The sequence below is a fragment of the Myxocyprinus asiaticus genome, chromosome 20 (assembly GCF_019703515.2).
Source record: "Myxocyprinus asiaticus isolate MX2 ecotype Aquarium Trade chromosome 20, UBuf_Myxa_2, whole genome shotgun sequence".
Taxonomy (NCBI): Eukaryota; Metazoa; Chordata; class Actinopteri; order Cypriniformes; family Catostomidae; genus Myxocyprinus; species Myxocyprinus asiaticus.
In genome coordinates, this window is record NC_059363.1 from 22,760,641 (window position 1) to 22,786,952 (window position 26,312).

The 26,312-nt window shown below is 38.3% G+C and overlaps 2 protein-coding genes across 3 annotated transcripts in view; both read right to left on the bottom strand.

Annotated features, from left to right (window-relative positions):
• The window catches only part of LOC127411040 (EH domain-containing protein 4-like), a 29,463-nt gene extending 26,984 nt beyond the window's left edge, over nt 1–2,479 (bottom strand). The window contains exon 1 of the mRNA XM_051646365.1: nt 2,085–2,479. Coding sequence (XP_051502325.1) covers nt 2,085–2,314 — 230 coding nt within the window. The 5' untranslated portion in view covers nt 2,315–2,479. The remainder of the gene's footprint in view (nt 1–2,084) is intronic.
• A 1,022-nt stretch (nt 2,480–3,501) lies between these two features.
• LOC127411039 (TNF receptor-associated factor 3-like) lies at nt 3,502–25,832 on the bottom strand. Of its 2 annotated transcripts, XM_051646363.1 has the most exons (11): nt 25,535–25,831; nt 16,901–17,157; nt 15,868–15,919; nt 15,605–15,709; nt 14,917–15,081; nt 14,391–14,471; nt 14,170–14,244; nt 10,167–10,259; nt 9,787–9,927; nt 6,667–6,850; nt 3,502–6,293 (listed from the first exon to the last, which is right to left on the bottom strand). In XM_051646363.1, exons 2-11 carry the CDS (start codon nt 17,152–17,154, stop codon nt 5,722–5,724), a joined length of 1,722 nt encoding a protein of 573 aa, XP_051502323.1. In that variant the 5' UTR covers nt 17,155–17,157; nt 25,535–25,831; the 3' UTR covers nt 3,502–5,721. The 2 variants fall into 2 exon arrangements, with proteins under 2 accessions (XP_051502323.1, XP_051502324.1); XM_051646364.1 differs by lacking the exon at nt 14,391–14,471 and having other exon boundaries at nt 25,535–25,832.
• Between the last annotated feature and the right edge of the window lie 480 nt (nt 25,833–26,312).

Consider the following 26,312-nt stretch of genomic DNA (forward strand, 5'->3'; position numbering starts at 1 on the left):
ATCACAATTTGTGGGCTTCTGCTTGTCCACCCGCCTATTGAGGACTGACCACAGGTTCTCTATGGGATTAAGATCTGGGGAGTTGCCTAGCCAAAGATCCAAAATTTCAATGTAATGATCTCCGAGCCACTTCATTATCACTCTTGCCTTGTGACATGGTGCTCCACGCTGGAAAATGCACGGATCACCAAATTGCTCCTGGATCGTTGGGAGAAGTTGCTCTTGCAGGGCGTTTTGATACCATTCTTTATTCATGGCAGTGTTTTTGGGCAGAACTGTGAGAGAGCCCACTCCCTTGGATGAAAAGCAACCCCACACATGGATGGTCTCAGGATGCTTCACTGTTGGGACCACACAGGGCTCATGGTAGCGTTCACCTTTTCTTCTCTGGACAATCAACTTTCCAGATGTCCCAAACAGTCGGAAGGGGGCTTCATCAGAGAAAATAACTTTGCACCAGTCTTCTGCTGTCCAATCCTTGTACTTCCTGCAGAATTTCAGTCTGTCCTTGTTTTTCTTGGAGAGAAATGGCTTCTTTGCTGCCCTTCTTGACACCAGGCCATTGTCCAAAAGTCTTCACCTCACTGTGCGTGCAGATGCACTCACAACCACCTGCTGCCTATATTGAGCAAGCTCTGCACTGGTGGTGACACAATTCCGTAGCTGACTCCTCAGGAGGAGACGGTCCTGGCACTTGCTGGCCAGTCTGGGACGTCCTGAAGCCTTCTTCACTGCAGTTGAACCTCTCTCCTTGAAGTTCTTGATGAGCTGGTAAACGGTTCTTTCAGGTGCAATATTCTTTGCAGCAATTTCCTTGCATGTGAGGCCATTTTGATGCAAAGTGATGATGACTGCACGTCTTTCTTTGGAGGTAACCATTGCTAACAAGAACACAATAATTGGAAGCACTTCTTCCCTCCTTTTATAGCAATCAGTCTGCTCTTATAATCCAACCAGAATGATAGAGTGATTTCACCTGACTAGTACTCCTTCACACTTTCCCAGGTGCTGCTGATATGATTAGTGAATTGATGTTAGCTGATCATTTTGTGCCAGGGCCAAAAAAAAAAAAACAGTGAAATTTGGGTTTTTGTGATAAAGTTAATTTTTTTGGCCAATGAAGCTTTTTGCAATTATTTAAAATGCATCTGATCACTCTAGAATAATAATCTAGAAACAGTGTGAATCAACACCACAACAACTGAAGCAGCAAACTTGGCAAAACACAAAATGTATGTCACTGCCAATACTTTTGGCCATGGCTGTAGGTCATCGTGGTGGCACTGTTACTCACCTCAATCCGGAGGACAAGTCTCATTTGCCTCTGCTGCAAAGACAGTCAATCCGCGCATTTTATCACGTGGCTCGTTGTGCATGACACGCAGAGACTCACAGCACGGGAGCCTCAAGCTCTGCGATCCATGCACAACTTACCACGCGCCCCACTGAGAGCGAGAACCACTAATCGTGACCACGGTTCCCCATGTGACTCTACCCTCCTTAGCAACCGGGCCAATTTGGTTGCTTAGGATACCTGGCTGGTGTCACTCGGCACACCCTGGATTCGAACTCACACTCCAGAGGTGGTAGTCATCGTAAATACTCGCTGAGCTACCTAGGGCCCCACAGCCTAAACTATTGGATTTTCTCATTCATTCTGAGACTCCCTGTCTTGGTTATGCCTTGATGAGATTCAACAGAGACATCAATGAGGGGAGGTACTAAGTAACAGTGAAAAGTCAGTAAGAAGGACAATTCTGCCATTTATGAGTTGTTTGCATACTCCCCAGCCATCTGAAAGTCTTCACAGACTGTGTAAGCTGACACAAGCTGTTTTTGCAGTAACCACAATGAGCTAGCTGTACTAAATTTTCCACTTGAATGTGCTGCTTTTCAGTAACTAAAAATAAAAGTGTATACGTGCATGTTAATACTGAAAATCCTTTCTCTACTTGATAGACATTGCATTACATTTATTTTAAGAATACTGGCTTTGACTTTTCTGAATAGGTAGGAAAGTATTTTGTGTTTTCCTTGAAGAGTTTGACTTAAATTTTACTTAGTCTCAATGCAAATGTCATTACCTTATGAAAGTGGTCTTCCCTGTGGAATACTGTCCGACCAGGAGGACCATGGGTTTGCTCTGGAAGTCCGCCTCCTCCAGTGCAGGTGAGTGGAAGTCGTGGAAGAGGTACGTCTCCTCTAAAGGCAGCAGCTTCTTGGAATAAAGACTCTGGAGTCCTTCAGTCACGGTCTGAAACATATCGCCCTCCTTGTTCCTTCCACCCTGTTCCTTATTTACCCAAGTGAACATGTTGCCGTTCCTTTTGAAGCTCTCTTTTATACGTTGTGTAACCTTAGTTCCTCTTTTCTATATTCAAGGAATTTAAAACTTTGTCCAATGTGTTTTTCTTCTATTTGTAAATAAAGACGTGACACCCGTCTGTCCTCTGCGCGTGCTGTCCAGCTGTGACGCTGTGACATCACCTGTATATTTTTAAGAGACGCTCGTGCTCATTAATATTCATGAAGTAAAGTGACGCACGGGTTTCACAGTGGAGCGTTCTCTAGTGAGGGAGGTTTGTTAGGGTGGAGTTGAATGCAATGACGCGTTCAGCACTGAAATCTACAGGCACTGCCTTGACTGTCTGACAGCTGTAAATCACTTAAAATTTCCTAGTGTTTGTAAGAAAGTAGCTGACATTACGCAAACCAAAATCTAAAATTAAATGCTCTCTCACTTGTCGTCTCGCTGTACATTTCTATATTTAAAAAGGTTTGAATATACACCGCAGGATATTTTAAAGAATGTGTGGCCAAACAGACAGACATATATTTTAAGCATCTGTATTGTAAATCCTGTTTATGGACTAGCACACTCTTTTACGGCGTTAAGGAGTCTGGGTTATGCATTTATGCCACCTCGTGGCCAGTAATCAAATGACAAAACATTGTATTTTATTACAGAATATATCGCAAAATATTGAATAAACTGTAAGAATAGCACTACCATAAAACGGTGTCCCTTAAAAGAGGTTGACTTCCCGAGTCAGAATGGGTCTAAATAATAATTGTCCAATTTTAACTTTCATCGTGTATTTTCAACTCAAATGCTGAGTTCGTAATGGCATACTACTCTTACCACTGCTGCCATATGTGTCTATGGCAGAAGTAGTAAGAGTAGTATGCCATTACGAACTCAGCCAAAGTTTCTCAGCGTCATCACTCAGGTGTAAATTATTGTTCAGACCGAGAAACCGTTGTCACGTGGACACCTGTTACTTTTCTAAGCGCTTGCTATGTTGAACTAATCACAGTGGTTTATGATTATAGCAAGATTAACATTGCATTTTTTTAAAAAACATATTTTTAAAAGAAATTACTGTGTTATTTATTTTGTATATATATGACACTAATCCTTAAAATTTATTGATTTAAATTATTTTATTTATTATTTTAGCGTACAAATAATATCACGTCTTCAGTACTAACTTCTGAATGCGCCTCACATTATTCACGCTAGCGCCATCTTTGTTTTTTAATGGGAATGACAACGAGGCTGTGAGGGACAGACTTACAGTCTCTTCAATGGCACGAACGGTATAAACCTGTAGAAAGATCCTAGATCATAAATGATTTTCCACAACTCATATTGTCTGGAGTTGTCTGTGGTCTGTAGATATTTTATCAATGTTTTGTCTGCGAAAACACTTAAACTGTAGTACAGCCCATTGAAGAGACTGTAAGCAAGGGCGTAGTTTCCAGGGGAGATGGGGGAGGTAACCCCCTAATACTCAAAACAAGCAAGTACAAATATTTAGTTAGCGACATTCTCACATATGCCACCTCAAAACTGCATCATGCTGAGCTAAATTAAGACGGTTTTGTTCTACTTCTAAAAACCATTTCTATCACAGTATTTGATTAACTACATACTGATGAGAACTGCATTTCCATAGGTAAATTTCTGTTCTGTTCAATAATTTTTAATAATATATTTGTACATATTACACATTCAAACAATACTTGTGCAAAAACCATCCCTACCATGAAAAATGATCTGGATTATTGTATGTGTGTCTGGCAGCATGGCTGGAGGCATAAAGGCATTATTTCAAACTGTTCTCAAATATAAAAGAAAAAAGAAAAACAAAACACACAAAAAAGAACTAAATATTCTGATGCATAGCATCCATTAATTATAACATTACAAAAAATAATGTGTCAAAGTGGTAAACACAGGGAAGGTTAAGTCATGTAAGAATAGTTTTTACATCCATAAAAATCTGAGGTTTTGCTTCTTGACAATGGAACCCCTATGCAGGGTCACTGTTTAGTGCCAATATAGTCCTTCATGAATGCTCCATAGTCGGGTCCTTTATAACTACTACACAGAACAGAAACACATCCACCCCTGCCCACATAAACAAAACTTCTCTCTCTAGTCACAAAACACTGACAACAGATGTTAGCTCAAGTACTTATTTGCATATTGTACAAAATGCATACATACATCCAAATACAAAACTTGTCATGATTACCAAACATACAGGGTTATCTTCCAGATTTAACCAACTATAGGTGAGATGACTATTAGCCTCAAAATACATTCACACACATTTAAGGCTAATAGAAAGCTGGGTTTCCATCCAACTATTTTTATGCGCATTTTGAAATTATGCATAAGAAATCCTGAATGAAACGCTTGCTTAAAATTGAATGCGCTTAGAGGTGGATGTTCTAGAGTTTTGCATTAGTTAAAATGCGCATTATGGTGATGGAAACAGTTTATTCACAAAACAATGACGTGTTCTGACCATATGTGCATGTGTTATTAGTGTGCGATAACTTGATGTGAATGGCCCACCGAAAGGTCCGACCTTGGCACAAAATACTTTGAACATAGCGCTTGACTTTCGGAAGTGTTTAACCCACAGCTGGTCGATAAAATGGTTCCTCACAATCCGCCATAACAGTTTAGAGAACGGGCGCTCCAAGGTATGTGGAGACTGGCGGCATGTGGGCATTGAGCTATTTCTGCCCCATTATATCAGATATTACACTTATTCTGAAATGTCTTCCGGCAGCATTTGGTACAATTGCTCCAATCCTGCAAATAAAACTCTCCCCGAAGCAAGGAGGCCATTCAGATGCTCCACCATGACAAGGGCTTCCTCCTGCGCATTACGCAGTGGATGGAAACGCACAAAGGGTTAGTATTTTCTAAAGTAATTTTTTTTTTAAATGTGGTTAAAAATGTTAAACATTTAGATGGAAACCCAGCTAATGACAAACAGTAAACAGTTTCCTCACAGATTGGACTTGCTGTTGGCCACCAAACACATTACACACTGTTTTCTTTTCAATTTCTCCCCATTCTCTAGCACCAGAGAAATTCTCGTGCTTATTTAGAGTTGAAGTTTCTTTATCGCTTAATGAGGCTGGCACTGGAGATCTTAAACTTAAACTGTGCAGCAAACACGGTCCAGTTAGACCTCCTCTTAAAGGCATTAGCAATCTAGCCCAGCAAGGCCCTTTTGTTTCCCGAAGAGCGCACCATCTCGCAAGAACAAGCTTACTGCTCTAACTGTTATGATCGCCCAGTTAGATGCACAAACTTGTCCAGGGTTCCTCGTCTCTTAGCCCTGCTCTTTGAAGCTGCAAAGTCTTGGCTGGGAGGACCGTGTGACTTTGTATTAGTTGGACCCAATAAAATTGCAATCAAGGATCTGGCAGGTCAGAGGTATCAACAGTCACCTTGATGAAAATGGTGTCGTCTTTGATGTAGGTTCCGTTCTCCAGGACAGTCTGAGCCACAAAGAGCGGACAGCCTGAGGCAATGTTCATCTCACCAGTGGGTCGGCGAAAGCTACTGCTAATGGGGTCTGGTTTGAAGGCATCACCTAAGTGTTTCCGTGCCGGTCCCTGGTCCATTAGCATCAACGTTACTTTCTGTTTGAATGGCCATGGCAACAAGGCGTCATATTCGCCACGCATGACCACAAAGAAGAGGGAGAGATGTGTGCCTTTACCCATACCGTCCCCATTTAGATAGACGCGGGCGCACATCTTGTAGCCGAAGTAGCCTGTGTAGAAGGGTTGGCTGTAGAGTGAGAGGGTTTTGGAGGCCACGGCTTCCTGTTTCCGCCGCTTGTAGTCACGGATCTTCCAAATGAGTGTACCGTTGAAGCTGGCCGTCTCTAGCACCTGCAGCTTCAGGTCCATCTCTGCCAGGCGGATATCATGTACACTCAATGTGTCATCGTGGCGTGAGAGCTGCTGCTCTAAGAAGCCTGGTGACAGTATTGAAAAGGGTTACTAATACTCATGTGACAGTAATACAAATATACTTTGGAAAGACATTTAGTTGATATTATTGCTCAAGGACACAACTTTAATAAGAAGTAGCTCTGTAACTCCACTCATTTAACCGCTCCAGTTAACCACTCATACCATAATATAGCAATATAAAAAACAAATGTAAACATAGGCAATGTGAGCAAAATCAGAAGGCTCACAAGATCTGTATGCTCATATAAAGCATAGGCTAGTAACTGTAGTGGGCCAACAATTTGAAGATTTGAAGTGCAATCCAGGATGTTGCCATCACAACATCACCCAGGTATTGAGGTGTTTATAAAAATGGTACAAAACTGTTTGCCTTACCCAGGGTGGGGGAACCAGAACTGGATCCGACACGGCCCGAGTCCAGGGATGATACAATTGACCGCATGCTCTCCATTGACACTCTGAGAGCTTCCACCTCCTCCCTAATCGCTCGCAGTGGACGAAGCTCCCGTAGCTCCATCTCAACCTCGAGCAGTTTCTCTGAGTGAGCACTCATCAGTTTCTACACACACAAACATATACACCAAAAAATGGTCAAATAACCATCTAAATGCAAGGCTAAAGTCATACTCGAACAGAATAGCTCAGACAGACCATGTCCTGTGAAAAGCCTGATTTATACTCTGGAAGAAGTCAAATCTTTTCTTCTGGATGAACTAAAGCACCCTAGGCAAATTAAGCCGGTGTTTATACTACACGCGGCATCATTTTAAAATGAGTTTGTTGAGGGTGATGTTCCTGTGTTTAATGTAATGTTCCAGCCATGGAAATGATGGCAAAAATGCAGGTCTTTCTCACCATGGATCGCCGCTTTTTGTGCTGCATCGCTTCTTTGTGTTATTAAGCTTGTCACGGAGCCCCTTCCACTTTTGGTGACAAGTTATTTGATAGGAGTTCATAAAAACTCTCCACGCATTTGTAGTGGCCACGCTGTCTTTGTGGAGTTTGTGCTGCGAATCATATTAAAAAATATGCTTCTGAATAATCTCTGAAAGACGGGCTTCAAAGTTATCCATTTTAACCACAGTAACCAAGGTAACAACTCTAGCTGGCACGCAAGATTGCAAATAAATAAAAAAAGTCACGTCCAAACCACACCCACAACTAGTTTTAACCAATCATCAACACTCTTCGACCTGCCTAGTTCTCCAAAGTCAAGAATTTCAGAGATGTGTGCGAACATGAGAAATATCACCAAACGAACACATTGGCATTATTTTGTAATGCCAAGTAATTTTCATTATCATTATTTGTAGGCAAACTAAACAAAGCCTTTTCGCCCAGTAAGTATAAATTAGCCTTAAGTGTATATTGGGCAGATTGACAAACTCGTTTGCAAAATGGATTTTTGCAGACTCTAAGCCAGTAATAGACTTATGTTCAATGTAAATTAAAAATATATATTGACTTGTATATTGAGGCCATATTTTGTAATTCTTGTTGGCCTCAAAAAAAATCTTCATATGGGGCTTTTCTCAGCAAATATTGATGTCTGTGAATAAATCAGCATATATATGTCATTAATTCTTAAAGTTTTTAAATGGATTGACAGCCCTAAAAAACACACAATATATAACATAAGACGTGTTACAAAAAAAAAAAAAAAATGCCCAATTCTTATGTTACTATTGATTATTTAAAGGAATCGTTCACCCAAAAATAAAAAGTCCCTTATGGCTTTCTTCTGAGAAACACAAAAGGAGATGTTAGGCACTATGTTAATCTCAGTCATCATTCACTTTTAGGGCTGCAACTAACGATTATTTTGATAATCGTTTAATCTTCGTTTATTTCTTTGATTAATCAAAGAAAAAAAAATATTTCCTGTATTGTATTAAAATTTGATTTTTTTAAAAAAACAGAAATGAAGGGTCGTAAGGATTTGGTTTGATTTACATGACTGAATTCATGATTCTATACCATCACAAAACTTTGAACAAAGCCTGAATCATGAAAAGTTAAATTTTAATTTATTATTATTATTTTTCAATAAATATGCAAAACAGTTCCTTTCATTACTTCTAAAACTTTGTAGGACAAAAAATACTGTTCATCAAAGAGTAAAATGAAACACCCCAGCAGAGGGCAATGACGACACTAGAATAGAAATATTAATAATTCTGCCCAGCTGAAAAAAAAAAAATCATAATTATATTAGATACATTTGCTTGTACAATGTTACTAATTACATACATTTTAGCATTTTAAATGAATATTGTAGGTTTTAAAATAGTATTGTCGCTGATTACATTTTTCTAAACTATTCTTTTAAAAAATATGTGTTTATCCAGTAAAATAATATTTGCCAAGGTATAAATTTACTGGTGAAATCAGACATTATATTTGGCATTATCAGGACTATCAAATATCAGGACCCTTAGCATTATCATACATTATATTCAGCATTATATACTGTTTAATATAGTAAAATCATCTGTAAATGCAGTGCAGATTCACTCTCATGCTGAAGTCTCATCCCTGTGCTCACTGTATTACATGCGCTCACATGATGAGAAACAATCTAAAGCACTTTAAACCACACACTTTGACCTCTGAGACATCAGCGTGACATCAATGAAAGCTGCACAACTGATTACATTGAAACTGAAAGTGCAGCATGATGTTGCAAGAGTTTAATCAAAACGATGGCGCTCCCATTCTCCATTGCGATCAGTTTGATTGACGTGGATGCGTGCGCTCGCTTGCTCAGTGAAGTTTAATGGAGACTCGCATGTGGTAAAACAAACAGTGTTGCGAAATACATGGAAATAACACGCCTGATTTTGAATTCATAACATGTATATATTATAAAACAAAATAGCAGTAAAATGTAAGCAATGTGCTGGAGAGAAACAACTCTTAAGCACATCAAACGGCACAATCACTCTTTCAACGCACCTAATGCAGCAACCACTCTACATTAAACTGTATGCTTATTTTGTAGTGTTTATAAAGTGCTGTGCGCTGGACAACTTGGGTCGTGTTTTTTCTGCTTTAACTTGTCTCCTTTGTTTTTCAAACGAGTTTCATCATGCGACACATTTTCCACCGGGCTGTAAAGTGACGTCACTGATGGAGCTTCTTCATGCTTGCGGCATATATCCAACTAATCGATAATGAAATTCGTTGTCGATAATTTCCATTATCGATAATAATTGGTTTTATCAATTAGTTGTTGCAGCTCTATTCACTTTCATTGCATCTTTTGTCCATAAAATGAAAGTGAATGGTGACTGAGAGTCATTCTGTCTAACATCTCTTTTTGTGCTCCACATAAGAAAGTCATACAGGTTTGGTGCAACATGAGGTTGAGTAAATGCATTAACTATTCCTTTAAGTACAGCTGTTTTACATCACTTTATACAAAGTGGAAGATATTTATAGCTACACCAAATGACTCAAAAGGAAATAAAACCACTACATTCTGACGGCTCTCACCTGCATGCCGAGTAGCTTCTGTTCCAGCTGTCGGTTCTTTTCTCTTATCTCCTCATATTGTGTTTCTACCTCCGCCAGACGACTGCTGAGGCTGGGCAGAACCTTATAACGCTCCATCAGCTCACTCTTAACATCTTCTACCTATACACACACACACACACACACACATTGCATGTATGATTGCTAACACCATTAACATTAATAAATGTATATGATGTTTGATTTGATTACATTTATGGTTGAAAAATAAACAGAGAAAAACAGATCCATTTTCACACAGGAAACAACTGATGTTATTAACAGACATAAAACAGTTTCTTGCTTCCAATATGAAAATTCAGCTGTAAAGTCTATGAGATGCAGTTTGTGTTGACTTGTACCTTGGCCTCTAGTGTGGTGTTTCTGACTGTCATCAGTCTCAGGTGCTCAGAGGCAAAACTGGCCTCATGTTCCCTCATCTCTTGATTCAGCCCCTTTCAAATAATCAGACACATATTATTAAGGACAATTCAGTCTTAAAAAAAAATACTTTGACTCTTCCAGTGTATAATGTAATAATATTATACATAGATATACCAGTATATACACAAAAAGATATACAGTACTGTGCAAAAAGTCTTAGGTACATTATATTTTTCACAAAAACATTTGTCTTAAAAAGTTTCTTTTATATATTCTGCTTTTATTGTATCAACAGGAAATATTAATTTTAGATTTCAACATTCCGTTTGAAAATAGAATTGAACAGAAGAACAAGGAGCTCTACAACAGCTGGTATGGCCCCCACAGAGCCCGGATCTCAACATCGAGTCAGTCTGGGATTACATGAAGGGACAGAAGCAGTTGAGACAGCCTAAATAGATAGAAGAACTATGGCAAGTTATCCAAGAGCCTTGGAACATCCTATCTGCCAACAACCAAGAAAAACTGTGTCCAGGTGTACCTAGGAGAAATGGTGCCGTTTTGAAGGCAAATGTTTGTCGCACCGAATATTGATTACATTTTTTTATGTTTACATTGTATAATGTTTATTGATAAATGAATACGATTAAAGGCAGTGGAATTTAAAGTTCCAAGAGGTCCTGTCTTGACATTTCCATCCCACCAAAGGTCTGGACAATAATAACTTGTTTTGTTCGTAGCCATTCTGACAAATGACAATGTGTAAGAAATGCACATTTTGTGGAATAGTTATTATAAATTTCCAAGTTGGCAGCAATAGTACTTAGTAAAATAAGAAAAAAAAATTATAAATCATAAGACATGCCAGTATTTCATACTGTGGCAACCCAAAAACAAACACAAAGACAATGTTACGCTTCATTTAATGAACTGAATAGCTTTCAACTGTGTTTGATATAATGGCAAGTGATTTTCTAGTACCAAATTAGCAATTTAGCATGATTACTCAAGGATAAGGTGTTGGAGTGATGGCTGCTGGAAATGGGGCCTGTCTAGATTTGATCAAAATGACTTTTTTCAAATAGTGATGGTGCTGTTTTTTACATCAGTAATGTCCTGACTATACATTGTGATCAGTTGAATGCCACTTTGGTGAATTAAAGTACCAATTTCCTTCCGAAACAGCAAAATCTGTACAGTATTCCAAACTTTTGGCCGCCAGTGTATATAAACCAAATGTAATATTTTCAGTTAATATGTCAGGCTGTCTGCAAAAAAACAACATCAGCTTATGTTAACCTGTTTCACCTTGTGAACATAAATATACAAAAACACAATGTTCAGTCTTTGAGGTGTGGTCCTCTAAAATGTATTTAATAACTCTAAATTTACATCTGCACTGCTGAACACAATTAAGGTTCCTGTCACACAGTGTACAACAATCAGATGCAGCATATTTCAGTTAGCCAGGCTTTGTAAACTTTTAAAGTAAAATCTGATGCTTTTCATTTCATTCAAGCTGAATAAAATGTCTCGCACAACTTTATTGCACTTGCTTGGTTGACTGAAGGGATGAAAAGCAGCCAATCGCAGAGTGTAATGCAACTATTGCGCAGTGTAGATGCATTTGGGAGTTGTAATTTTTATTCTGATTGTACTATACAACACTTCATGAGCTTCAATCTAGGGTTGGGAATCTTTAGGCATCTCACAATTCGATCTGATTCCATTCTGGTATGCACTGTTCCATCAGTTTGCTCTGAAAGTAGAAGTCTCACCTGCTTATCATTTATCTAATGAGCTGTCAGGTGTGCACAATCTTCCCGACGAGCAAGGGACCGGCAATGTGCAACAGCAAATGAAAGAGTGCAAGAGGATTTAAAGACATAGGGAACCAGCAGACAAAAAATTATTAGAAAATAAAAACAACACCCACATCTCCCAAACCGCTGTCTCATCATTAATTTCAGGTGTTTTTTTCCCCTTGTTGTGCAAATTAGTGTAATAATGGGCGCAAGCTCGTATTTCATGTTCTTTGTTGTGCCTAAATATTTTTTCACAGTTGCACACAGTAATTTTCAGTCGACTGAAATGGTCACACTGTAGAGCCCTGTCATAAGCAGAGAACTCGTAATTTCAAAGTTTTGGTACTTTTTGCAATCCATGCCAGAGATGACGCTATCTCTATTCAGACGGGCAGCATCTAGTGGGACTGGGGAAATTCACTTCCAGCACCTGTACGATCAGCACTGGTGCCCCCCAGGGATGTGTGCTCTCCCCACTACTCTTCTCTCTGTACACAAATGACTGCATCACCTACGACCCCTCTGTCAAGCTCCTGAAGTTTGCAGATGACACCACTGTCCACCACTGTCAAAACAACCTTGAGCTGAACACACTCAAAACAGTGGAGATGACTGTGGACTTCAGGAGGAACACCCCAACACTGACCCCGCTCACCATTCTAAACAGCACTGTGGCAGCAGTGGAGTCATTCAGGTTCTTGGGCACTACCATCTCACAAGACCTGAAGTGGGAGACCCACATTGACTCCATTGTGAAAAAGGCCCAGCAGAGGTTGTACTTTCTTCACCAGCTGAGGAAGTTCAACCTGCCACAGGTGCTGCTGATACAGTTCTACTCAGCAGTCATTGAGTCTGTCCTCTGCACTTTAATAACTGTCTGGTTTGGTTCAGCTTCAAAATCAGACATCAGAAGACTACAAAGGACAGTTCGAACTGCTGAACGGATTACTGGTTGCCCCCTGCCCTCCCTTCAAGAACTGTACACTTCCAGAGTTAGGAAAAGGGCTGGAAAAATCACTCTGGACCCCACTCACCCTGCCCATTACCTTTTTGAACTGTTGCCTTCTGGCCGACGCTTCCGAGCTCTGAGCACCAGAACTGTCAGGCACAGGAACCGTCAGGCTATCCATCTCATGAACAGCTTAGTCTATTTATATTTATCTAACATATCCTACCTCTTCTGCCATTACATACTCAGCAGCTCTACAATGCGGCGCCTCATTTCACGGGCTGAGGAAAAGAGGCAACGTGTGTAGAGTGCGAAAGGGCATAAATTAAGCGTGTTCAGTGCTAGAGAAAAATATTTGAGGATACAACGCTGAAAGATCAGTGCTATCTATGCCCCAGAACTGTGTGTGTGTGTGTGTGTGTGTGTGTCACATTTTCATGGAAATTATGACTTTTCAAATAAACTATAGTTATACAGAATGCAAATTTAATTCTTAGTTTATACAATACTGTATATAAAGTTGTTTTTATGTTGATATAATTAGCAAATAAGTGGGAAATTCTCCACTTTTTCAAATATAAATTCAAATAAAAGCATTTAAAGGAATTATCCAAGTTAAATACAAGTTAAGCTCAAATCAACAGTTTTGTGTAATAATGTTGATTACCACAAAATAATTAACTCATCCCTGTTTTAAGAAAAAAAAAAAACAGAAATCGCTGTTACAGTAAGGCACTTACAATGTCCTTAAACATTAAAATACACATCGTTTCAAAAGTATATCCACAAGATTTGTATTTGTATTTATTATTATAAGTAGTATTAAAGGAAATATTAAGAGCGGAGACAGGAAACAGGATGGGAAAAGTGGGACAAATGGCGGAATCGGACCCGGGTCCGTCCGCATGAGAAAAACACATCCATTCCACATAATCATTACACACCACACCACAGCAGTGATACTAGTGGGAGCAGTTTGTCTACAATTTCTGTGTTTCCACCAGACTGTAAAGAAGCCTTACTGGTTTTAAATAAACGAGGGATGACCAAAAAAAACAAAAAACAATCAACCGTATGCTACAAATGCTGTCAATTAAGCTGAACTTGTATTGAACCCAGAACATTCTTTTAAGTCATTTTAGCAGCATTACAGACAGTACTGCTAATATTAGTAAATATCAAATGTCCTTTCATCATAAGTCACAAGTCACTGTGATGGAAAATCACCTGGTAGGAGCATCCGTAGCGAAAGAAGGGGCAGGACACCTGGGCATTTGGACAGTCGTGCTGGTGACTGGACAGCTATAGGAGACATCTCATAAGTACATCACAATGAATCTGCCTTTACAATTATTTCACAGTTCAAGTAATCTTTCATGCATTTAAACGCCAAACATGAAACACACGTTAGTAAAACAAAAGCAATGCTCTGCGCACTCCAAACCTACCTCGCTTCTTAAAATGGAAGAAAAGGAGCAGTGATTAGGACATGCTACAGGAAATGCAGGACAGATGGTTTCTTTGTGTTTCTGAGAAGAGAGATGGCTATTAGAATAGAATGCAACAAGAAACTTTTTATACTGACACTGTCATGGTTCAAGACAAGAATGAAGTATAAACGATGGTTAGTGCATTGAGTAATAATGACAGGTTTAACAAGGTGGACAAAAAAGACAGCAAGCTGTGATGTATGTTTTCACTTCAAGCACTGAAATGAAAACATACATCAGTCACTCTCTAAATGACAGACAACATAACGGGAGATTCCCCCAAGTTCCCTGTACAAATGTGAAACTAAAGGTCATGGGACAACAGCACACAAGGGGAATACTTCTCATAGAGGAACTGAGAGGTCCACTAATTCCAATCCATGAAAAAGACTCAAAAAAGTCGGTCATGATTTTATCAGTACTTTCCATTAGATTTCAGGTCCCTTTTATGGGAACTGGGGGGAATTTGGGCAATCTGTGTTACCTGTAACTCCGTGAGGGCCATCTTGTGATTGCAAAATTCACAGGTGATCTCTCTGTGTTTGCATTTGCGGTTCAAGTGCTCGGGCATGTCTTTCCTCATCATCTTCTCCTTACACTTTCCCATGGGGCAAGGCACCTCAAAGTATGGACAAACTTCCAAGTGCATCTGTACAAAAGAGAAAAAACTCGATTGTGTAACAAAATACAATACATAAAAACAAAAATCTAATTTTCAGTTTCTTTAAACTACTTATTATTAATCATATAAATCCATTTAAAAAGTGCCAATTTGACCCATATTTGAAGAACCAGTTATGACCTTTCAGCATGTTATTCAGTTATATTTATTTATATAAATATATAAATCTTTGAATAAAAATTTGATATAAAATATTTTACATACGTACACAGTGTTCTCTAGCAAATGTGACCCAAGGATCACAGGTGGATGCTGCTTCTTAGATAATTGGATGGGAAACTGAGCAAGCTCTGCTCTTACATTACATACAATAACATTTAATCTCTGCATAAAACTTCATACATTCCCCATTCACATTCAACAACGAAGGATACAGCTGCAAAAATAAAGTTAGCTTAAATCTAATCTCCTCCTTCTTTGTGCCTTCTAGAGAGGAGGAATTTCACATATGATATATATAGACATTGTAGCTAAGAATAATATGACTTACCATGACCCGTTGCAAACTCATTTGTTCTTTACATCCATTTTTCTCACTCCGGCAGTAGACTTGAAGAGCCATAATTTCCCTATAGCAGCAAACATCCCGGAATATCTGATGAAGAAAGAAAGAAATCCATTATCAAGCCTGTCTAAAACAGATGTGTTGTATTCCGCCTGTTATATGGCACACATTTCTTTCACTTGTGCGAGTGAGATTTAATATCAAACAGAGTGGGTGTGGTCTCGACTGTTTTGGCTTCACTTTCTTACCTTATCTTCAAAGAGTGGTTCGAAATCAGCTGGACACACTGGGTTAGGCTTACTGAAAAAGAAATTCAGACCCAACTGTAAGCAAACTATAGCCAATGTTCAAATGACCTACATTTAAAAAAAAAATTTTAAAAAAAGAAATAAATGGAAATACCCAACATTATTTTGCTATGACATTTGTAAAAGAACGTATCCAATAACACTTTTTCTTTAGACCACAATTAATAATATTGGCTTTGTAAGACTAAGCATTTTGTGTTGGTTTTGACCAACATGCATGAGACAAGTTCATTTTCAGCTGTTTATGCATCAGATTTGTGACAGAATATCTACATTTCTTGGCTCTATCAATTCCTAATTAATATTCCCACACTTTCCAATTTCCAAATCCTACAATTTCCATGACCTTTCCAATTGTTTATTATTACTGGATTTCTGAAAATAATTTTTTTTGAGATGGTGCTCACAAAGAGCACTTTATTTCCAAATGATGGTATTTACTTTTGAGCTGAGCAATATAATATTGTCTATAGAAATTACCATGGTTTTTCTATGACTTCCAAGATTTTTTTTTAAAAGGTGCACACTTTTTGCTACTCGCCAATGTTTAAACAGAGAGAAATAAGAATAGAATAGTATTTTTGAAAAATATGTTTAAAATGAGATAAAGACTCTTAGATAAAGAGTCTTAGATAAAAAGCTGCTTTATCCTACATATGGTACCGGGTGCACAGTCATGAGTGGCACCATGTTGAGATCATATGACCAGCTGAATACTGCTCGCTTTATCTCAATAATCCCTTGTAATTGGACACTTTCACACACTGAATAAATTCATCAATAGCACATTTTTACAATGACATCAGAAACTGACCCCTCTGTTTTTGTGTGATGCTGATGCGCAACATAAACACACATTTTACTGGGTGCACCTATTATCCATGACTTTTCCAGTCCTGGAAATTTCAATGACCGTGGGAACTCTGTGTTATTATAACTTCTGTAGAAACTGTACAAAAGAACCCTTGCACACCTAAGCAGATCTGTGATGCAGCTCTCACAGAAGCGATGTCCACATTCAGTCTGCCGAGGGTTACACAGCACTAGCCTGCAGGACTTGCAGCAGTACTTGGGCTCAGGCGTCGTGACAAAGTGGTCCCTGAAGCCGCCATGCACTGGCAGGAAGCCTGGCTCGGGCCTGGGCCGCTGGGCCATGGAGGGCATGGCAAGAGAGGGAGGACGCTGCTGCAGGGGAATCTGCTGTTCCACATTACGCCCTGCGGACATGACCTGAAAAAACAGACAGATAGATTAGGGTCTAAATATAAAAGAAATGATAGACACATCATGATCCCCTGACATGACAAACACACTAGAATATGTTGGATATCTAAGACTTAGGGTATTGATAACATTCATAAATATATCCATAAGTTAAGAATATACAGAAGATCCTGTTTTTATAACAGTAGATCAATCATAATGCATTCCACAGTGAAGATCCCATTGACATCTGCAGACAAAACTGGGATTACAGACTGAAAACAGGCATAAATAGAGGGTACTCTACTGTCATTTTTGGCATATTAAATTTGAATGGGCTACAACAGCAGAAGTTACCGTAGCCTTTCTGTCAGCTCGAACCAGTCTGGCCATTCTCCATTGACCTCTCTCATCAACAAGGCTTTTCCGTCAGCAGAACTGCCACTCACTGGATGTTTTTGGCACCATTCTGAGTAAACTCTAGAAACTGTTGTGTGTGAAAATCCCAGGAGATCAGCAGTTACAGAAATACTCAATCCAGCTCGTCTGGCACCAAAAATCATGCCAATGTTGAAAACACTGAGATCAAATTTTTCCCTATTCTGATGGTTGATGTGAACATTAACTGAAGCTCCTGACCCATATCTGCATGATTTTATGCACTGCTGCCACACAATTGGCTGATTAGATAATCGCATGAATAAGTAGGTGTACAGGTGTCCCTAATAAAGTGGTCAGTGAGTGTATATATGATGCTTTAAATTGATCAAGAATTACAGTAAAGACGTTTATAATGTTACAATGACTATTTCTATTTAAACAAAGGCTGTATTTCTTTGTTCATCCAAGAGTCCTCCACTTGCAGCAATGACACCTCAGGTCAAGTCTCATCCTATGCTTTCTGCAGCACATTCCAAATAGAGTAATAGGCTTGTAGTGCACTTCTCAGATTTTCCAACCAAGCTTTTCTAACAACAGTTCAAACTTTGATTCATCCATCCTATACACTTATTCCTAATGATTTACCCACTCAATCTTTTAAGTTCTTCTGCACATTCTACCCTTTTCTTCCTATTTGCCAGTTTCAGATGTGGGTTTTTCTTTGAAAGTCAGCCTAAAATGCCAACATCCCATGTACATGAAACTGGTGTTTGGCATGTACTGATGTATTCTTGTGCATTTGGGTCATCCGCTTTCCTCTCTATCCTGGTGAGATCCTATTTGATTTCTTCTTTCAAGACTCAAGTAGTGCATGTAATTGCCTTCATCTCTCAAAAGAGCAATATACTGATGGATTTCTAGAGAGTCACTTGCTAGAAATGCAAACTTGTTAGCAACATAATTTAAAAGAAAATCACGGAAGCTTCAAAATTCACGATTGGGGTATAACCGTGTGTAATTTACAGTATGTTATAGAACAAAACGTCCAAGTATTTCAAGTAATGTTTACCACAGACCTTATTTTACTCATAAATCCAAAACTGCTATTATAAAAACCCCTAGGAAAATTCAGAGGGAACTCAAGGCTCATAAAATGCTAATTTTCTTCCAGGTTTTTGGACTACAACCTAAACAGCTCTATAGCGGAAAGTCTAATTAGAGCACAGCACAGAAAACCTCTGTACAGACTATTTCACAGACATATCTAAGATAACAGAATATAAAGTTCTGCTTGTGGATATCCATTTAACTTGTTTTTATAAGCCTCAAACGAAAATCTGAATACCTTTAAAATATTTGATGTCGCAAACTCTGGTAAATTCATTGATTGTATCAACCATGAACATTGTGAACACGATTGTGAACACAATTAAATCGAAGTTCCATTAAACCAGCCAACCAGATTGCCACTTAATAAATCAAGAATGTGTTTTCCAGTTTTGTGTGCAATATGCATCAGACAGTTAGTGCACAGATTGTGGGCGGCCTGTGAGGCCAAAACAAGTTCCACTCAAGTTCCACTTAACAGGTGTCCTAGCAGAGTAACTATAAAGGTATAGTTCATCACATTTACTAAGAACATTTCAAATGCTTGAAACTAGGTTTGAATCATTTCTGTGTGTGAATGTCTCTACAAAACTAAAATGTAATTAAATTGTAATAATTAAAAAAAAGTTTCTGAAATGAGTTGGCCTGGAGAGTAAAGTAAAAGCAGCCAACAGGTGCCTAGTATGGAACTCACTCAAGACTCCTTCACATGAAGTTGGTTGGGAGAATGCCAAGAGTTGAAGAAACTGTTAATGTGGCAAAGAATGGTTGCTTTGAAGAGGCATAAAATATTTTGTTGAGTTGTTTAACATTATTTAGTCACAGTTCCCATACTTCCATTTGTGTTATTTCTTAGCTTTAATAACTTTACTATAATTCTAAAATCTGAAAAATAGTCTAATAAAGAATAAGTGGGAGAAAACACCCTTTCCTTGCCTTTCCTTGCCTTTCCTTTCCCAAAAAACAAAACAAAAAACACATCAGATAAATATACCGCAACTCTACTGTGGAACACGTATATTTTAAAATTATGTCAGTATTTTCACACTATAAAAAAAAAAATCCTGTTAAATTTACGGTAAAAATCTGACAGCTGTGGTTGCCAGAAATTCCCCGTAAAAAATATGGTAACCAAGTGTCAGGCTTTACGGGATGTAATTTTGATGCCTGTATATTTTACGGTGCATTACCGTCATTTATATTATTAAATAATAACTTGATATATTAACCTTCTGAACTGTAAAAATCTGCTTTTCACTTTATAATGTATTGTTAATCACCGTAGTAATTACAAAAGTGCACGATGACATGAAGTTCATCAATAGAGACCCCTCCTGGAGCAATGGCCAATAAACATGTAGAGACAGTGCTCAATGTCACACAAACACTAAACACCACCAGGGTAACACATGTGGAATTAAAATAATGGAGTAAACATTAACTAAACTACATCAAATATAACACAGAACACCCCAAAGTACATAACTGATATTAAAAATAAGAAGAAACATAACTATTCCCATAAAATATAATGAAATGAACTGGGTCACGCAGGGAATTCTGGGAACGCCCGATTATTGTTTTTTACCGTAATTTTAACAATTTACTGTAAAAAGTACATGTACTCTCATGTTAAACAATGTACATTTTTACTGTTAATTATACAGAAAATCATACTTTTTACATTGAAAAAAAATATATAGTTTTACAAAATTTTACTGTAAATCTACATTGTAACAGGGGTTTAAAATGGGCAAGGAGGAGGTGGGAACTGGCTGAACAGTCAAAATAATGTTCAATTAAAACGTAAAAAGACACAAATAAATACACACACGGCAGCTGCATGTGGCTCTCTCTCTCTCCCGAACTGCCGCATCCGGCTGGGTTTATCCCTCTCCTCGGCTGATTAGCCCGATTGAGGGCCGGCGGTGCACGCTCACGGCCCGGCCCCGCCCTCCTCCTCATTGCATACATGTATTGTCTTTTTAAATATATTAAAAAATGTTACCGTATATTTTAAGGTAACTACCAGTTAACCAATTAACGTTTTTTTACTGTAGCATTTTTACAGTCTTTTACCGTTAAAAATATGACATTTTTTTACAGTGCACATAATTTTCACAAGTAGGCCTTGACTAAATTTCAGCTTCATTCATCTGGACTGCGAGTACGTCACAAGGGCAACAGTGAATATATTACACTCTCAAACACCATCTGACATCACAATGGCACGACTTCTGTCTGTCTCACAACAAATAAACTTGGATCAAGCTTAGACAGTCAAAAGTTAGTCATCTCCTTTTACATTTTCATATGCTATTGCCTGGCACTGAGGCGACGCTTTACCATTGTGCTTACATTGCCACATCAACAGCTCTTGACCGGCAGCTCTCAGGCTGGGAAATCCCTTCATAACAGGCATAGCGCTCTAGCTCTAATAATATCTTGCCTATGAACCAGCTACACTAACCACACATGCAGGAAGATCTGCCACTCATTGCTGCTAGAATTCCTTCAAGCAGATGATACCACAGTTATTCCACAGTAGTGTCCACCGCAGATGCCTTTTCTTCAGTACTGAGATGTTGACACCAAAGGAAACTAAAATTATAGCCATTTATGGAGAATTTTAATGAAGGCAAATCTCATGAAGAAATTATTTTCAAAAGGGAAAATAGCAGTGCGTAAACCAGTCGAAACAGTCAAAAGACTTGAGTCAGCATGGCATCCTTCCTTTGATGTGTGATAATTAGATCTAGTACCCAGGTAAAGGGACGAATCTCACAAAACCTGTCAAGAACATGTCTGTCACATTTCACCCCAAACTCAGAAGAAATTGGAAAATACATTTTGTATGACACTGAAAATATTATTGTATTTATTTTTTGCATTTTCACAAAAATATGATAATCAGTCACTTTTCCCCCTAAAATTGCTGTAATTATCATTTAAAAAATATTATTCTCATGACTGTAATGCGAAAAATAATTATATATTATTTAAAGTGCAACATACTTCTAAATCATAGAAGTATTTGTTGTACTGCCTACCATTAGGGCTGATTTAAAAAAAATAAATAAAAAATAAAAAAATAAAAAAATTTGTTACAGTAGATAATTGTTTTAAAGTAATATAGTACAAAAAAAACTTGGGCTTTCATGTTTTCATGAGATTTACCCAAAGACAACTGGTTCATGATAAGTAGCCTACTATTAGAAATGGAAAATGAATTTGACACTCTTGTCCTTGTCACAACCATAAACAGTGTCTGTATTATCAGCTTTTTTGGCAATCAAGAAATGAATTAGTATCACTATAGTCATCACTATTATTATTGCACACTTAGAGTTAGGGGTTTGTTCAAATCCGTAATCTTAAACTTCAGCGCATAAGGGTCCGTTTCACTCAAATACGTTTTTGTGTCCGTCTGTGCTTTTTTCAGTGTTTTTTCTATGTAAACATGCAGACGGACGTCTACGACTATTGCACCCCGTCTTGCTTTTTCTTCAGCATTTTAGACGTCGTTTCATCTTTTAAAAATACGTCTTTGAGACACCTGCGTTCTGTTCCATTCATTGTGCAGCGTCTAGCATTTTTTTAATGCAAGAACGTGCTCGGTCTGACCAGCCCCTTACTTGTCCTGTACCATTAAGGCCCAAATTTTTGCGTGTTTCGGATCGGCTCGCTCCTGGTCGACCGCATTGCCTTTGTGCGTGTATCCTTCTGACCGCAAGCGAATACGAACGCGTTTGACGCATGCCCACTACAACTTCTTTGTAATATTTAGAAGTCAATGGCCGGTGCATGCACCGATGATGCACACAGACGATGACTGTGTCCACGAGTCGAGAAAGTGCAGCCTGATCGAGCATCGGCCAGATTATCTGGATTATGTCCAAATTTACATCACATATACTGTGCGCAGAGCGATCCACAAAGCTGATGCTCGAAGTATACTTTGGCCTTTAGTGCTACGGACATGAGTGATGCCTCAATGTTTTGTGGCTTGTTGCAGAGAGATGTGTTATTACTGTACATTTCAAATAATCTGACTTACAACTTCACTTGGCAGATAATTAAAAATGTTCTTCAGAAAATTTAAAATATAGGCTAGTTTTCTATTCTTCTGCTGGCTCTCAAAGGCTTGGTTGCCCAGATGCATGGTTATTGGGAGGCCGATGACAACCATGTTGGATGCTCACACACACAGTCACACCCATCCAATTATTCACACACTCAGCAAGAAATGTTAAATCCCATCTGACATATAAAACATGTTAAAGCCTAAAGGAGGGGCGTTTCACAAACACTCCATAGCTCAAGATGCCTTACATAAAATTAAAATGACAATAACTCTTTCCAACCCTTTCTTTATTGTAACTTTTAAGCAAATGTCCAAAATAACACATTTGTTGGAATATTTGGTGGAGATTGATGCTGTTTTTGTTTTGGTTTCACGGTAACAGCCCACCTTTATCTACCACATTGGATTACACCACTGAATTCAAAGGAAAAATTTCCTACAAGTTTGAATAAAACTGCCCCTAAACTAGTATGCTCATTCCAGAAACTTTGAAGAAGAAAAAAACTGCACAAAAAACATTCCTTTACAACAGAGTGCAAATAAAAATCTACTCCCTGTACTGGTTGACCAGTATGTTCAGTTCTCTAGGGATTTCCAGGAATATTTAAGGGGCTTTTCCATTTGCTGCCTCATCCCTCTCTTTCACTGCTGACAATACACGCTCATACACACACACACACACACACACACACGAATGCAAATTATGGAAAAGCAGTCGGTATGCAACTATTGTGTATGCGAGTAATTATGCAGTGTTATTCAAAATTAAAAGAAAAATGTGACAATAAAAGTGAATGGTGACAGAGACTAACATTCTGCAAACACTCAAAAAAAAAAAAAAAAAAAAAAAAAAAAAAGAAAATGCCCTATTTTTAGGATTTACACTTTTCAATTTCAGAACAAAATTCCAACAAATTGAACTGTGTAATTTTAAACTAAATTAAATTAATAAAACAAAAAATATTACATTTTTATTGTATTTCGTTAAAGATTGCTTGATAGAATTGTGTTATACAATTAAAATGCGTAAATCTTAAAATAATTTTTTGAGAGTATTATCTCCTGTGTTTCTCTGAAGAAAATCACAGATTTGTAACAACATGATTTTTAGTAAATGACGACAGAGTTTTCATTTTTAGGTAAACTATTCCTTTAAATATTCAAACAAAAGTACATAAAAATTGCTTGAATGCAATGCCACACAGTACAGTTTTGGTTAATTGCATAGTGTTAATTATGCCAGAAAAATAAAACATCGATTAAGTCCTTCGTGACCTAGTCAAAGGTTTAAAGCTATAATTAAGGTATCTGTCACAAAAAACTAGATGAAAGACAGAAAATAATAATAATTCAATCCAATGGACCATAAATTTGAATTTTAAAAATGAATTTTGTCGCTCAAAGAGAGACTGCAAATAAGACTTAAAGATCCTATCATAAAGCCGACAGCATCCAAAGTCATCTAGAACTTAATACCAACAAGAGCTGCAGGTGAAAAGTGTAACACAATACATGTCAGACTGCAAGTTTAGGGATGAGAAGTGTCAAGGTAATACAGCTTCTTTTAATGTATTTGCACTGCAGGAGATCTCATAACAAAAATGAAACGGAAGAAGGGGAATATGCTTTATTCTCACCTGACCTTTTACCAGAGAAAGACATATGTGACTACCATGGGTCACTTACGGGAATAAAATGTCATTTCGCATATGAACATACTGGTAAAGGTGTGATGGTAAAAATGCACTGCCGAGGGGTTACTTAATGTGAAAACGCAAAGACCGTAATCCAACTTTTTTCCTTCTCTTCTTCGCTTTTTGCTGTTAGGAGAGTGTCTACAGTCTGTCTGGTCCAACTGCTGATGAAATCAAGCCCCCAAATGTGTGTCTCCTGTAGTGTATCACAGCACTTTACAGTGTTATTCTGAGAGTGAAACTAAACTGGATTTAAGTAGTCTCAGTTTTGATCTGCACAGAGCAGCACATGTTGAACTATTTTAGAATACTTTTCTTTCCATCAATATATTCAAACTATATCAATACAGAAGCGTCTGTGTGTTAGCACAGATAGAAAGTTATTTTCATATTGATAAAAAACAGCAGCACACCCATCTCTCTGTTACAAACTGCATCCAACAGAGGAATACAGTATGCCATCATGGTTTTTTCCATCAGTAGCGTACCTACAGACCTAAATCATGCAAGACTTTTGCAAGTTAGGTATTGCCCCCAAAGATTAAGACACAGAAGATTAAAGGGGGAAGAAAAAATGTAATATCACACTGTATGAATGTGTGTATATGTATTATGTATATTCATACAGTGTGATCTTTAATTTTATATGGCTTTAGTTCCAAAGCCTGTATAAACCAGATATGTGGAATGTAAAAATTCTTGTAAAATCATGATCACAATTATGAAGAAAAACAAAACAAAAAACAGCAACAGTGTAAAGTTCACATACAAATGCAAAGGTTAGTGGCCGCTTAAGGTCTTCTACCATTAATGGCAGCAGTTCTTGCATATCTATCATGATTTTTTTTTTTTTTTTTTTTTTTAAAGGAGTTGTTCAGGATTTAAGCTGTAAACATTCTCATTGCCCTGTTTGTTTTATAACTTATAGAATCAGAACCAAGAAGACCCATATTTATCCTGGAGCAGGTGAACATCTCAGATGAGAACATTAGACTGGACTGAGATGTGACTTTGATCACAGAGGGTAAACCCAGAGACCTCAGCTCAAAGTGCTTTTGGCTTGTTTTAAGCATACCTTTTCACTGACATGAGCTACACGGTATTTTACGTGCAGGCAATTAAATAGCCATCCACTCACATGAATCAGTAGGTCAGCGATGTCGTCCAATGATCCAACCGTGTTTCTCTGAAGAATTTCACGAATGGAGCCACGGATGGTCCACTCATATGACAGACGCCGAGACAACAACGTCCAAATTCACGCGGCCACAGCTCCGTCCTCGCTTCTCAAACAGGCAACAACGGCCGCGGGATCAAATCCTTTCATTTTTAAACCGGAATGCTTCAAAAACGACTCGGTAAAGGTACGCGAATAGGTAGAGATGCCGCTACTGTGGCAGGGTGCTGTTGATATCAAGTCTAGTAACTGGAAAGCCCCCTTGGTCTGACTTCCTTAGGAAATCCCCGTCATGAAAAAAAGAAAAAAATGTAGCTTGTTAATGGACGCCGTAGAGAAAGAGCAGGCTGTAGCGTGACGTGTGGTCGCTGGGTGGCGCCAGAGAGAGCTCTCTTTAGAAGCGCTTTCACTTCAGCAGGTCTTCCACGTGTTTCGTGACTGACGGTGAGAACTACGTAGTGTTCACTGTTCAAATTTATCCGACCGACAGCTGACACATGAACACGAGGTGAGATGAGGAAACGATGACAGTGATTCTGTTACAGAACACATGTAGTACGGTTCTGATTACATTTGACATGCAGTTTTATTTGTGGAAATGTACATTTGTACGATTTATATATTCGCGATCATATTTGTGCATAATGTGTATAAGGTGTGCAGTGGCCTAAACCAGGTTTTTGGACTGTTGAGCCACTCGTAAAAATGTATTAGATAGATCGATTTTTGGATAATCTAA

Coding starts and splice junctions, on each gene's coding strand:
- LOC127411039 (XM_051646363.1), bottom strand. CDS start 17,154: ATGTCCGCAGGGCGTAATGTGGAACAGCAGATTCCCCTGCAGCAGCGT. Junction 15,920..16,900: donor TGCATCACAGATCTGCTTAG/GTGTGCAAGGGT, acceptor TTTCTTTTTCAG/TAAGCCTAACCCAGTGTGTC. Junction 14,472..14,916: donor TGGCCCTCACGGAGTTACAG/GTAACACAGATT, acceptor CTCTCTTCTCAG/AAACACAAAGAAACCATCTG.